This window comes from Penicillium canescens (assembly GCF_028828765.1).
Source record: "Penicillium canescens strain IBT 15451 chromosome Unknown utg000005l_segment0_segment0, whole genome shotgun sequence".
In the NCBI taxonomy this organism is placed as follows: domain Eukaryota; kingdom Fungi; phylum Ascomycota; class Eurotiomycetes; order Eurotiales; family Aspergillaceae; genus Penicillium; species Penicillium canescens.
Genome location: NW_026703967.1, coordinates 1,914,980 through 1,928,200, shown reverse-complemented (window position 1 = coordinate 1,928,200; position 13,221 = coordinate 1,914,980). Strand labels below are relative to the sequence as shown.

Here is a 13,221-nt window from a genome sequence, read left to right as displayed (position 1 = left end):
TAAGAAATCATAGCTCGTGACGAGACATCCTGCCCCAGTGGAAAACCAGCAATGGGGAGAAGACATGTCGATTCAACCGAACATGTTGCGTAACAATAAAATCACCAATCTCGTGTCTGTAAAAGGGCGGCATCACCAGCTAGGGCGATATATAAAGAAAGTGAAAAGAGTCACCTGCCAGCTAGGGCTAGATGTGACCGAGTTTGAAAAGATAACAACAAGCATAAAGAGAGAATGTATGCACGGGTCAACCGGCAACGGCATCAAAAGCAAGAAACTGAGAAATTGAGAATATCAGTCCTTTACTGGCCGAGGGTCAAAGAGAGACCAGTGTTGATAGGGCAGCCGTGGGTAGCGTGGTCATCAGTAGGCTGGAGGTAAGCCGCAGAGCAAGCGGAGTCACCAGCGGTGCAGATAGCCTTGGGGCAAGTGGAAGTCTCATCAGTGGGCTCGACGGCGAAACCAAATTCGGTGAACTTGTTGTCGGATTGCATGTCGATACAAGAGAGATCCCAGAAGATGGTGTCACCGGCTGCGGTGTACTCGAACTGGAGGACGTCGTGCTGCTCAGGGTCCGAAGCCAGCTTGATGGAGACACCACCGCCGTTGGGGTTGGTCTTCCATTGCTCGGAGTACTGGCCACCGTTGGCGGTGATGGTCAGCATGGGACCGACCTGGTCGGTGACAGACCAAGCGTAGATGTCCTGGCTGAGGTTGTTGGTGATCTGGACGCTGCCGGAGGCTCCGTCACGGCGAACGATGCCGTTGGGGAGGGCAGAGGCGATGGTAGCGAAGAGGGCAGCGAGGCCGAGAGACTTGGTGAACATCATCTTGATAGAGAGTGAAGTCGTAGAGACTGGTATAGATATGATTGGAAGTGGGAGTCTGGTCGACAGATGTAAAGAATGCAACGAGATTCAATCTCAGTTGAAGGAAGGAATGTAGTAAGGAAAGACTGTACTGTTGTACTTGAAGAGAATGTGTGTTGATCGAAAGAGAGACCGGAGTGAATGGGGGGTTTATATAGATTTTAGGGTGCAGCTTGATGCCCCAAGAAAGGTACACGCCAAAAGCCCCAACTCAACCATGGATCGATCCATGCCTGTGGGTCTCAGGCAAAAGGCAAAAGAACCAAAAAAGAAGAATAAAAGAAAATGAAGAAATAAAGAAATAAAGAAGTGGAACCGAATCAGAGTGGAGAGAGACTCCTCACCCTTGGGTTCAGAGCCCAGACCGGCAGTTCGAGGTTAGGCAGTTCGACAGTAGATACTCGACAGTATTGAATACAGCAAGACTATTATAGCGGTAGTTACGGTGTGAATGGTTATACGATAAACATACTCGTCAACTGCATAACCTACAGACTATGAAATGAGGGCTGCATGCAGGGCATGTGATACTGTATAACTTAGTACCTTCATTGTTCATGTTCGTGGGCATACGGTGCGTGTTCATAAGTAGCCACAACTATCTAACCGACGTGGCAATACCGGAAATCGCCCGAATCCACGTCATGGCATCCGGTCCCATCCGCAAAGAATTCAGAATGTCAAACGGAACAGCGAAATTCCACATGGCAATGACGCTTGGCAACATGGCTGCACAGACATTCTATTCTCTCACATTTGCCCATGCTATACTTCTCTGGTCTCTCTGGCCCTGGCCACCACCGCAGAATGGCTTCTAGTTCTAGATTACATCAATCAATATAGAATCGAATGTTCTAAGAATTGGCAATTTAGCCAGGTGGTTTTAATCCTTTTTTTATTGGCCTTCTATGTTAGAATAGCGAATCTCGAAGAATGAGGGAGACGATATGACGCAGAATCAAAATGGCAAGAGAACATGAGGCAAAATAGAACCAGATCGACCAGGTGAATGATACAATAATTCACTCTAACAAGATATACCCTGTAAAAGAGAAGAACTAGAACAAGTTCCCTGCATGCGACCATTTTAATCATTACCAATCATTCTACATGCAGGCACAGGTGTGTACCTGACCTCCCCCAAGATCTCTGAACTTAACCGTACTAAGTAGGTGAACACGGACTCCACATCACAGAGTGAAAAAGTGAAAACCCCTCATAGATGTCAAAGACCCTGAGCCAATAACGCCTGGAGAGGGTCTCCACTGGACGCCTCCTCTGACGTTGGACCCTGGTACCTGGCGACCGAGTCTGGATGCTGTGGCAATTATCGTGAAAAATCATCAATTTTCTCGGCAATTCTGTTTCTCTTCTAATATCCTATTCTGGATTACACTGTGTAGAAATACTGTGTTGTAAAATAATGCATGCCTATAATATCCAAAACGCTCAGCCCTAAATCGGTTGAACATTAGGGCTCCGATCGCTGCGATAAAGTCGCTTTAGTTCTGGGCTACACAGACTAGACAGCTAAGTTATTGCCCACCTTAATGGGGGTAGTGGGCCCGACTAGGGAAAACTAGGAAAAGGATATCCATACTGGAATTAAGTTCACCGAAGCCAATTCTTTTCCTTTGACCTTCCAGAGCATCTAGACCGCCACTGAGTACTTGGCGGTTAAAGTAGACATGTGGAACTGTCTACTGCGTCTTGGCTAATGAGTATACAGGCATTCCCATGTGGACCAAGGTGACATAGTGACATACTGAGAAAAATACGACCTGGTATATTGAACTGTGCACATGAATTCTCCGGTGTCTCACACCGATTCTGTTTCTGCTTTTTTTGTTCTTTTTTTTCCCGTTCCTTTTGCCTTTGCATCGCCGCTCGCTCCACCCTACATCAACTCAGCCACCAAAGTAAGCGTCCCCCTCACCCTCATTTTCCTGGCATGGACAGGCCAGACCCCTCATCTGTCCCCACCCCTCCAACTAACTCCCCGTCGCCATTCTTGCAGGTAAGCCTGCAGCCTAGCCGGAGGCGCCGGCCGGGCGGCCGGGAGGGTGGGCGTACCTGGCAGGGTGTGGATTGGAATAGTGTGGGCGAATCTCACCTCACCATCTCCCTCTACCAATATGGAGCCCGCATAGCAGACAAACTGGCCAAGGCACCCGAGCTCTCACCCGAATCCTCCTTCTTGCGGTGTCCAGCCAACTCCATGTTTATCTGGCGGTGGATATGAACCAACCAGTCAACGTAGCTTTGTGCCTCATTGTTCCGGTCTTCCAGCAGGAGTCGGGCGAACTCGTACTCCGCCCCATCCATGCCTTGCCGGGCCAGCTGGATCGTCACGGATTTGGATCCGCGCACTGTCGAGAAGTATTGCAGCAGGTTGCGTACCTGGGCGTTCAGATGCGTCTCCAGCACGGGAAGGGAGGAGGTGTTGGCGCTGAGGCCTTGGAGGGAGTCGTGGCCTGGGCCGAATAGGTCTTCCAATAGATTGGGCGATACCTGTGCGTGCAGCCATAGTAGGACGGCCTGGCCGTTGTCGATTAGATAGGCGCCGCCTTCTTCGATGCGGGAGAAGCTGGCTCGTAGGGAGGGCGGGATTTGGAGTTGTCCGTGCTCGTTCGGGAATCCATCTTCTGGTTGCATGTTGTGGACTGGGATAATGCGCGGGTAGAGATACAGGGACATTTCGGTGCAGCCGAATGACCGGATCATGCGCATGTCATGCACCCGTCGGTCTGATGACTCGTTGCCGCCTGTGAGATTTAGCAGAAGTCCATATCAATCATTTTGTAAGGCAAAAGGCTTACCCTTGAATGCTCTTGACTTGACCAAGCTCAGCATGTACATTGAGAATTCCTTCAGGTTCTCAGGCAACACCAATTGCCCAGGTGGGTGGGATCCAGAGAAGATCTTGCGGTATCCGCTGAAGATATCGACTGTCTTCTCTGAGATATTGGCCCGGATATCTTTGAGGGTCTTGTCCAAAGTTTTAGATGCAGCTATTATTGCATCAGTAAACTAAATAGTCAGAGTTGGTTGATGTGTAAGACTTACCCTCCTTGGCGATGACAGCAACCACGGCATCCTGATCGACAAACTTCATCGTCTCCATACCACCCTCATTAACCGCCGCTACAACGTTGATACAACGGACGCGCCGTTGGCCGTCTGCGGAAGTGTACAGCAAGGCAGCCTGGAAGTGCGCGTCCAGCTTAGGGTCAAGCTTTCCATCGTAGCTAAAGAGAACACCAATGGCCTTATCAGCATCAATGCCACCTATCTCAAGATCCGCACCGAGTGTATGCTGAACGAAGTTCCCATGGTAAGCAGAAACCTGGAGCCCATTGGAGCATCGGACTTTCATCAAGGTCTGGTATCCAGTCTCTCGGGTGACAGCATGAGAAATTTCATTCCGCAGCTTCAGGAGATCTCGAGGAGCATGGAAGTTAGGGTAGAAGAAGGTCTCGCCTCCAGTGAGACCAGAGACATGTCCTGTAAATAATATCAGCTTCCGTCGACTATCAATAAAGCTGCTCAAATTTTCACATACCGACGGTTGCCACATCCAGATAAGTGCCACCGGGAGCTGCCATGAACAGATCGACGCCTACACCTGCTTCAGCCAGCTTGCTTGCTGTCTTCTTCCATGCTGGATTTTCTGTGCTGAACAGCTTCCGTTCTGCCTCTGTTCCGTGGATTTTTGGATCCTCTCTCATTGACAGGGCCCCCGGACCGGTAGGCAGACTGGCCATAGCACAGACAATCTTGCCACCTGTAGCCTGTAGTGCTGAGAGTGCCGAGTTCAATGTTGGTAGCAAAGCAGACTCGGGGTTCTTGATCTGAGAGAAAACGCTGGGTATCTTGCTGAGAAGCGAAGTGATCACGGACCTAGAGAAAATCAGTTATCTGTAGAGAGGCATGACTTGATGATTGCATACTTCGACTCATATGGGTCCACAAAGAGACCCTCGCTCAAAGGTACAAAAGGCTCCTCCAAATCGGTCATTACCATCATGTGGGCCTGGTCCAATGTTGCCTATAGATGGGTGAGTAAATGGTGGGCGCAATGAGAAGAAGGGAGACATACGGTCAGGTTGTAGAATTGCACTTCCCTGTCATACGTGACAATGCCGACCTTTGCCCCCGCAGGCAATTTGCGCGTCGACTCATCGCCTTCAGTCCCAGATGGTTCACTACCATCGCCGTACAGAGCATCTTGAATACCCTGACAGACACCCTTGAGGAATCCTCGGTGGACCGACTCCCGGCTGACATCGATCAAAAAGAGTGTTTGCAAACCAACAGGTTCTTTGTTCCAGTATTCTTTGGGAACAGTGAACTCCACAGTTCCCATCATTAATTCCGGCCGCTGCATGCGATCGACACGCGCACCGGAGGGGTCCAGCGGCGCGAAGTATTCGGGAGGTGTATCGTTCGGGAATGTGCACATGTTACAAACGAACTTGCTGCCACCAGATCGGAAGGACATGAAAGGGTTGATATAGGTTCGGCATCGTCGGCATCGCGGTGGACCAACATCCCCGAAGTCCAGCACGGGGATCGGTTGTTCGCCAGGGTCCAGAGGTGCGAGGGGCTGGAGGATCATGCCCAATGGCAAGCCGGTCGAGGAGAGGAAATCAGAGGCGGAGGGGATGTTGTTCAGCGTTAAGCGGGCGTATTTCGGGGAGGAATTGCCTTGGTCCTGCGCCACGAATGGGATCGCCGCTGGCGGGGGAGGTGTTGGTCCATGGTCGGGTAGACATGGTTGAAGTAATACTGAGCGGGCAGGTCGCGCGATCGTGGGATACTGGGGATGTGCTCGGGGTCAATTCGGCCTTGGGTAGGGACTGAGCCTGCGCCGCTCGGCATGCCATGTTGTGATGCAGACTGCCCAGATACCAACCCCACCGCTGGGGAGACTGGCCGGTCTTGGTTCAAGCCCGTGTTCAAGCCCGTGTTCAGGAACTGCGACGGCTGTTGCTGGAGGCCTGCTTGGTCCATGCCATTGTTGAACCCTTGCGGGGGAGCCGCGGCACCACCCCCGATGTCGTGGTGGGCATGGCGGTGCTTCTTCTTGTGTGTCCTGGCCCCCGCGTCCGCTGCAATCCCCAAGCCGCCCATCTGTGAGGCCAGTCCTCCCATTCCTGGGTCTCCTGTGACACCCATTGGTGCGTGTTGCCCATTGTATGCGACATCTGATCCTGGCGTTAACCCGGGTTGTTGGGGTGAGCCGTAGGCGGGCCACTGATTCGAGGATTGAGGGGCGTAGGCAGCTCCTGGCTGCGGAGGGGCGGCCGGGGAATACGGAGCTGGGTATGCCTGAGGAGGAGCTTGTTGGGCGTACGGATTCGAGGGGTCGTCGCGAGAGCCCTGACCCATCGCGTTATACATTGAAGGGTCGGCCATGGTAGATCATGCCGGTATGAAAGGGAGACCAAAGAGCGAAAAAAATGAAGAAAAATTACAAGAATCGTATTATGGAGAGTAAGAAATGACCATGGAGGATCTACTCCATGTTGATATTGACCACCTAAACTCCGGATTTACGTGGCTCCGAGGTCCTTCACGTGGGTCCGTATACTTCTCTCCGTACTGGAGATGTACACCTCACGTACATTTGCAGTCTTGCTACTCTCTTCATATTTCATTATGTTCTAGGCGATTCCACCGCTATTCGCTCGCCACTCAACGGCTACCTTGTTGCCATGTTGCCATGTTGCCAGGTTGCAGGTTGCAGGATGCCAGGATGCGTGCTAGAGGCTAACCATTCACAGGCTAACCATGCCACTCGGACCAACGCTATTCCCGTTCTTTGTGCACATGCTAAGCCCGGTGGATTTTCATCTATCGCTTGCAACTGTCTCTACTACGCCTTGACCGGCATTTGTCTCGAATCAAGTCATTTCCCCTTATCAAATTGCAGGCCCAATGCCGATGCTAGTCCCGTCTGAAGCTTAGGGCTTTTTTTTTGCTGTTCATCCCACCGACTTTCCTCCCTGTTAGTTGTTCGGCACTTCTAACCCCTTGATCACCTTTTTTTTCGAATATAGATGTAACACAAGTAGGGTAGACACTCTGTGAGTTTTGCCGAAGCATTTTTCTTTTCTTTTTCGTTATCTTTTTACCTCCTTGCATATACTGGCCACCTCACCTCGCCATGGATCTAACAGTAAAGCTAGACCCGGATCGCAAAGTCAGAGAAAGGGAGGGTATACAGACCCTTCAAGCTCCAATGGCCACAATCCACGATGACGATGAGCTACTGCTGGCTCGAATTGGGTATAAACAGGTATTCCCAGGGGCTATGATCAATTGCGGGGCAACATCTGATAACAATCTGGACTAGGAATTGCGACGAGAATTCTCCAAATGGTCAACCGTCTCATATGCCATCTCAATCCTGGGCGTGCTGGGCTCCGTGCCTGCGACATTCGGTGCGCCGTTGTCGGCTGGCGGTCCCGCAACCGCCGTGTGGTGCTGGCTGATTGGCTCCGTTATGGCGATGTGCATTGGAAGCTCAGTAGCGGAGCTAGTATCAGCATATCCTACGGCGGGAGGAATGTACTTTGTCACGAAACACGTCGTACCTCCCGACCAGGTCCCGATCTTTTCGTGGATTCAGGGATGGTGTAACCTCCTCGGCCAGACTGCTGGCGTGTCGAGTGTGGCATATACTGTCAGCCAGATGTTACTGGCTTGTGTCAGTATGAACTCGGATCTTGTCAATGGCAAGTATTCGTATTCACCGTGAGGTCCCAACTACTAGGTCATAAATTTGAGCTAATGTGCTTTCAGGACTGCGCTGGAAACCGTTTTGGTGTCAATCGCACTACTATGTGTACTCGGGGTTATATGTTCCCTTACAACAAAGTCTTTACATCGAATCATCTTGTGGTTTGCTCCGATCAACAGTGCGTTTTGATATATTTCATATTGATTGCCTGAAGCTAATGAAAGCATAGTCGGCGCCACAATCGCCATCTGCGTTGCGTTGATAACCCTAACCCCCAACAAACAGCCAGCTTCCTGGGTCTTTGGCCACTTCACGGACGGCTCAGGGTGGGGCTCGAAAGTGTTCTCCTTTTTCTTGGGATTCTTGTCTGTGGCTTGGACAATGACAGACTACGATGGGACAACACAGTAGGTAGATTTGACCTCACCGCACTGGCTTTTCTAATGGTTTCGCAGTATGTCCGAAGAGACTCATGATGCAGCCGTACGGGGCCCAGTTGCCATAAAAACAGCTGTTCTAGTCTCTGGAGCATTCGGATGGCTTCTAACGGTCTCAATGTGCTTCTGTCTAACAGATTTCGAAGGAATCCTAAAGTCCCCCACCGGCCTCCCAGCCGCTCAAATCTTCCTCAACGCCGGTGGGAAGCGGGGCGGCACAGTAATGTGGTCGTTCGCAATTCTAGTTCAATTCTTCACAGGCTGCTCAGCTATGCTGGCAGATACAAGAATGGCCTATGCTTTCGCCCGAGATGACGCTCTTCCATTCTCAAAGTATATTCATTCCACAGATCACAAGCTAGCTTAAGCTGATTTCATATAGATTCCTATCAAAAGTCAATCCCAATACCCACACGCCCGTCAACGCCGTGTGGTTCGTGGTTATATTCAGCATTAGCTTGAACTGCATCGCCATCGGTTCTACGCAAACAGCTACTGCTATCTTCAACATTACTGCTCCGGCACTGGACCTGTCCTATGTTTCTGTTATCCTTGCTCACCAACTGTACAAGTCCAAGGTCAAGTTCATTGAGGGTCCCTTCACGCTTGGGAGATGGGGTACCCCTATCAATTACGTTGCTGTTATATGGGTCTTGTTCATCAGTACTATTCTCTTCTTCCCGCCACAGTTACCTGTGACGCCTGCGAACATGTAAGTCGCCTTGAGCTGGGACTGGTGGTTTTAGGGTGCGAGTTATACTAATGTCTTTTGCGCAGGAATTATGCTATCTGTGTTGGTGCTTTCATTGCCGCTTTTGCAATGGTTTGGTGGTGGGTTGCGGCTCGGGGGTAAGATTTATTGGAAGAGTTGTATCATTCTGCTCGTCGTCCGACGTACTAACGTGTCTTGATATTGTAGGAAATATACCGGCCCTCAGACCAATGATATCATTCAAGAGATTCCTACCGAGGATAATGATGATAGTGACGGTGAAGAGCCTGATGATATCTCCGTTTAGAGGTGACACTGGCTCTTCACAACATCTTGTTGTTCCATTTCAGAAAAATTAGATATAGAGATAAGTTCCCCATAGTTGGAGTTCGGGTATTTGATAATGCGCTTGGGTCAACACATGTTATTAGGATTACCATGTTTGTCAATCTTGGTCTTTTCTCCCAATTCTGATTGATCGATACTCTCCAAGCTAGCATCCTTATCGGCTTAATTCAATACAAGAAAAGAATGGGACGGGTCGGGATTGAACTAGCGAACTTATGAGCTTCAGTCGCCAGCTCTCCTAAATAAAAAAGGTCCGATATGGCGAGAGGGACCTTATGAGCTTCAGTCGCCCGCTTCCCCAAACAAAAAGAAATAAGAGTACATTGATAGAGGTAAATCTTTTAGAAAAAAATAATATGTGAGGGACACAAAACAGAATGGGACGAGCCGGGATCGAACCAGCGACCTTGCGAAGTCGAGACTAAAGAAACGCAATTAAAGTAGCAACCCAGATAGCTTGCCAGTCATCTGACCTATCACCGCGTCAGGCTCTGTCTCAACTCATGCAAATCAGACACTTGACACCCTCTGACAATGGATCGATCCTTTGACCAAATGAAATCAACTGAATGAAATTACAACATACATCTGCGTAACAATTGCCCGAACTGTTACCGCATATTTGGGCCGAGCCAATTGCGACTAGGCTTGCTGCGAGCGACGGCAGATTCCCACGATGTTTACTTTCACTCCTCTCCTAGGCGCGCAATCGTCATCCTCACGGGCGTCGCAGTCTATCTTGGAGCTTGATGGGGGCATCAAGATCCTTGTTGATGTCGGTTGGGATGATAGCTTTGATACCCTTGATTTAGCGAAACTTGAGAAGTGCGAATGCGACCAAGCTGTTTCTGCAGGATAAACTAACAGATGAACAGACATATCCCAACCCTCTCTTTAATTCTCCTGACACACGCTACACCGGCGCACATCGGCGCCTTGGTTCACTGCTGCAGAACCTTCCCCCTCTTCACGCAAATTCCAATCTACGCAACAAGTCCCGTCATCGCCTTCGGCCGTACGCTCTTACAAGACCTCTATGCCTCAGCACCGCTTGCTGCGACCTTCCTACCGAAGACCTCTGTCTCAGAGTCTGGCGCAGCTTCAGCGTTGGCGGGTGTGCCGGGCGATCGAGACACCGAAGCTTCAGGCAGCACAAGCCGAATACTCCTTCAATCGCCGACTGCGGAGGAGATCTCTCGATATTTCTCTCTCATTCAACCGCTCAAATACTCTCAACCTCACCAACCGCTCCCTTCGCCGTTCTCGCCGCCGTTAAACGGGCTCACCCTCACGGCTTACAATGCCGGCCACACCGTCGGTGGAACAATTTGGCACATCCAGCATGGGCTGGAGTCTATTGTATATGCAATGGACTGGAATCAGGCTCGTGAGAGCGTGGTTGCAGGTGCTGCTTGGTTTGGCGGGTCAGGTGCCAGCGGAGCAGAGGTTATTGAGCAGTTACGAAAACCCACGGCTTTGATCTGCAGTACCAAGGGAGGAGATAAGCTGGCACTCTCCGGAGGGCGGAAAAAGCGGGACGATCTTCTTCTTGATATGATCCGCAGTAGTCTTGCGAAGGGCGGCACTGTTCTCATTCCGACTGACACAAGTGCGCGAGTTTTAGAGCTGGCCTATTCTTTGGAGCATTCCTGGCGAGATGCGTCAGCTGGCAATAAAGATGATGTTCTTCAAGGGGCAGGATTATATTTGGCCGGTAAGAAGGTTACCACCACAATGCGACTTGCCCGAAGCATGCTTGAATGGATGGACGAGAATATTGTACGCGAGTTCGAAGCTGCGGAAAGCACAGATGCCACGAATGGGCAAAGGACAGGTGGACAAGATAAGGGCTCTAGCAAGGGCGCAGGACCGTTCCATTTCAAGCACCTGAAGATCATTGAGCGCAAGAAGCGTCTCGAAAAACTTCTGGCAGACCAAGGCCCTAAGGTCATTCTTGCATCTGATACATCTCTTGACTGGGGCTTCTCAAAGGAGTCTCTTCGACAATTGGCCCAAGGACCCAATAATTTGTTGTTATTGACTGAGTCCTTCCGCAGGGAAGAGACGACAGAAGCAACAGAGGATTCTCGGAGTTCGATGAGCCTCGGAAAAATGATCTGGGAGTGGTATGAAGAACGAAGAGATGGTGTGGCCTTGGAAAAGGGATCGGATGGTGAATTGCTCGAACAAGTCCACAGCGGCGGACGAGAACTGTCTTGGACAGATGTGCAGCGGGCACCTCTCGACGCCGGAGAGCAGTTACTATACCAGCAGTATCTTGCTACTAAACGCCAGCTGCAAGACACATCACAAACCCGGGGCCAAGAGCCTATTGAAAACGTTGCAGACGCTCTCGATGACGGATCGAGCTCGACATCTTCCGAAGACTCGGATCCTGAACAGCAGGGCCGAGCATTGAACTTTTCAGCATCACTTGCCCACGCCAATCGCAGCAAGCTTGCCGTCAGTGATGAGGATCTTGGTGTCAATATTCTGCTTCGCCGAAAGAACGTCTACGATTATGATGTGCGTGGTAAAAAGGGTCGCGAGCGCATGTTCCCTTTCGTGGCACCAAGAAAGAAGGGTGACGAATACGGAGAATTCATTCGCCCGGAGGAATACCTACGGGCCGAGGAACGTGAAGAGATCGATATGCAACAACGGCGGTCCGATGCGGAAACTAAGCTCGGCCAAAAGCGACGATGGGATGATACCGTTGGGCCCAATGGGCGAAAGTTGTCCGGCGGCGCAACAGGGCGAAAGCGTCTACACATGGATGGCCGGAAGGTCGACGATGATGATCTCAGCCTTGCCACCGATGGCGAAGATGCCGATGAGGCCGTGGAGTCTGAAGAAGAAGCAGATGGTCAGACATTCGAAGGACCTGCCAAGGCCGTGTTCCATCCGCAGAGCGTCACACTCCACGCTAGGATTGCTTTCATTGATTTCATGGGGTTGCACGACAAGCGTAGCTTGGAAATGTTGATCCCGCTCATTCAACCTCAGAAGTTGATCTTGGTCGGTGGAATGAAGGAAGAAACCGATGCCCTGGCTTCTGAATGCAAGAAGCTACTGGCTGCCAAACCTGGTGCTATTGTCGCCGATCCCCACTTTGACTCAGCTTCTATCATTTTCACGCCCGTCAATGGCGAGGTCATCGATGCCAGTGTCGATACGAATGCTTGGATGGTCAAACTGAGCAACACCCTCGTCCGACGACTCAACTGGCAGCACGTCCGCAGTCTGGGTGTGGTTGCTCTCACAGCCCAACTGCGAGGTCCAGAACCCATCGTCGACGATAGCGACACCGAAACAGTAGGCAAGAAGATGAAGCAGCTGAAAGACGAAGCAGCTTCATCTGCCGTTGCCCCGGCCTTAGAACAAGACAAAAAATCAACTGAAAAGCCAGATGTCTATCCCCTTCTCGATATCCTCCCTGCCAATATGGCCGCGGGAACCAGATCCGTGACACGCCCTCTACATGTCGGCGATTTGCGCTTGGCTGATCTTCGTAGGCTGATGCAAGCAGCTGGCCACACTGCCGAGTTCCGTGGTGAGGGAACGCTGTTGATTGACAAGTGCGTCGCTGTCCGCAAATCGGGCACTGGCAAGATTGAGATCGAAGCGACTGCGCAGTCTTCAATTGGCCAGTCTGCTTTGGGTCGTGGAGCAGGCAGCTTCCTTGCTGTCAAGAAGAAGATCTATGAGGGCCTAGCTGTTGTTGCGGGCAACTAAGGCTACAAGACATGACATGTATTTCTATTTTTTCCTAGTGTACAACTTCATGAACAATGCATTTGTGGCCTTTTCTTCATTTCTTTATCTACAAGATCAATATACAGGGCCTTTAGTGAGGGTTCGCTCGGATTGAACTGCTTAGTAGATATTTTTGCAACTGATCAGCTAGGTTAGCGGCTTAAAACTGTAGCAAATCTAGCTATTCCTAGCCTCCTGCTCACCGTATCATTCTTCTAAGGGATATTTGAGCATAAGCTAGTGGCCAACTGGTATAGTGGTCGCTTTAGCCCTACGTGAAATTTCTAAGCTTAAACAGATATGCTAATGAGCCTAAATGTTCGCTTACTATAGAGGACTAGTGGTATTCTACAC

General features: G+C 50.6%; 5 protein-coding genes across 5 annotated transcripts; 2 read left to right on the top strand and 3 right to left on the bottom strand.

Annotated features, from left to right (window-relative positions):
- Positions 1-302: 302 nt before the first annotated feature.
- On the bottom strand, positions 303-830 carry N7446_008316 (putative extracellular thaumatin domain protein; the record flags this gene model as incomplete). Its single annotated transcript, XM_058517061.1, has 1 exon — positions 303-830. The coding sequence occupies one exon, from the start codon at positions 828-830 to the stop codon at positions 303-305; it is 528 nt and encodes a 175-aa protein (XP_058370707.1).
- A 1,714-nt stretch (positions 831-2,544) lies between these two features.
- Positions 2,545-5,487, bottom strand: N7446_008315 (uncharacterized protein; the record flags this gene model as incomplete). The annotated part of the gene is made up of 6 exons (XM_058517060.1): positions 2,545-3,634; positions 3,689-3,880; positions 3,936-4,373; positions 4,432-4,769; positions 4,820-4,917; positions 4,969-5,487. 6 exons carry the CDS (start codon positions 5,485-5,487, stop codon positions 2,997-2,999), a joined length of 2,223 nt encoding a protein of 740 aa, XP_058370706.1. The 3' UTR covers positions 2,545-2,996.
- A 59-nt stretch (positions 5,488-5,546) lies between these two features.
- On the bottom strand, positions 5,547-6,287 carry N7446_008314 (uncharacterized protein; the record flags this gene model as incomplete). Its single annotated transcript, XM_058517059.1, has 1 exon — positions 5,547-6,287. One exon carries the CDS (start codon positions 6,285-6,287, stop codon positions 5,547-5,549), a length of 741 nt encoding a protein of 246 aa, XP_058370705.1.
- Positions 6,288-6,875: 588 nt separating this feature from the next.
- Positions 6,876-9,166, top strand: N7446_008313 (uncharacterized protein). Its single transcript, XM_058517058.1, has 9 exons — positions 6,876-6,958; positions 7,061-7,170; positions 7,228-7,628; positions 7,677-7,792; positions 7,844-8,021; positions 8,070-8,384; positions 8,434-8,763; positions 8,829-8,900; positions 8,971-9,166. Exons 2-9 carry the CDS (start codon positions 7,114-7,116, stop codon positions 9,068-9,070), a joined length of 1,569 nt encoding a protein of 522 aa, XP_058370704.1. The 5' UTR covers positions 6,876-6,958; positions 7,061-7,113; the 3' UTR covers positions 9,071-9,166.
- A 621-nt stretch (positions 9,167-9,787) lies between these two features.
- N7446_008312 (cleavage polyadenylation factor subunit CFT2) lies at positions 9,788-12,846 on the top strand (the record flags this gene model as incomplete). The annotated part of the gene is made up of 2 exons (XM_058517057.1): positions 9,788-9,936; positions 9,987-12,846. 2 exons carry the CDS (start codon positions 9,788-9,790, stop codon positions 12,844-12,846), a joined length of 3,009 nt encoding a protein of 1,002 aa, XP_058370703.1.
- Between the last annotated feature and the right edge of the window lie 375 nt (positions 12,847-13,221).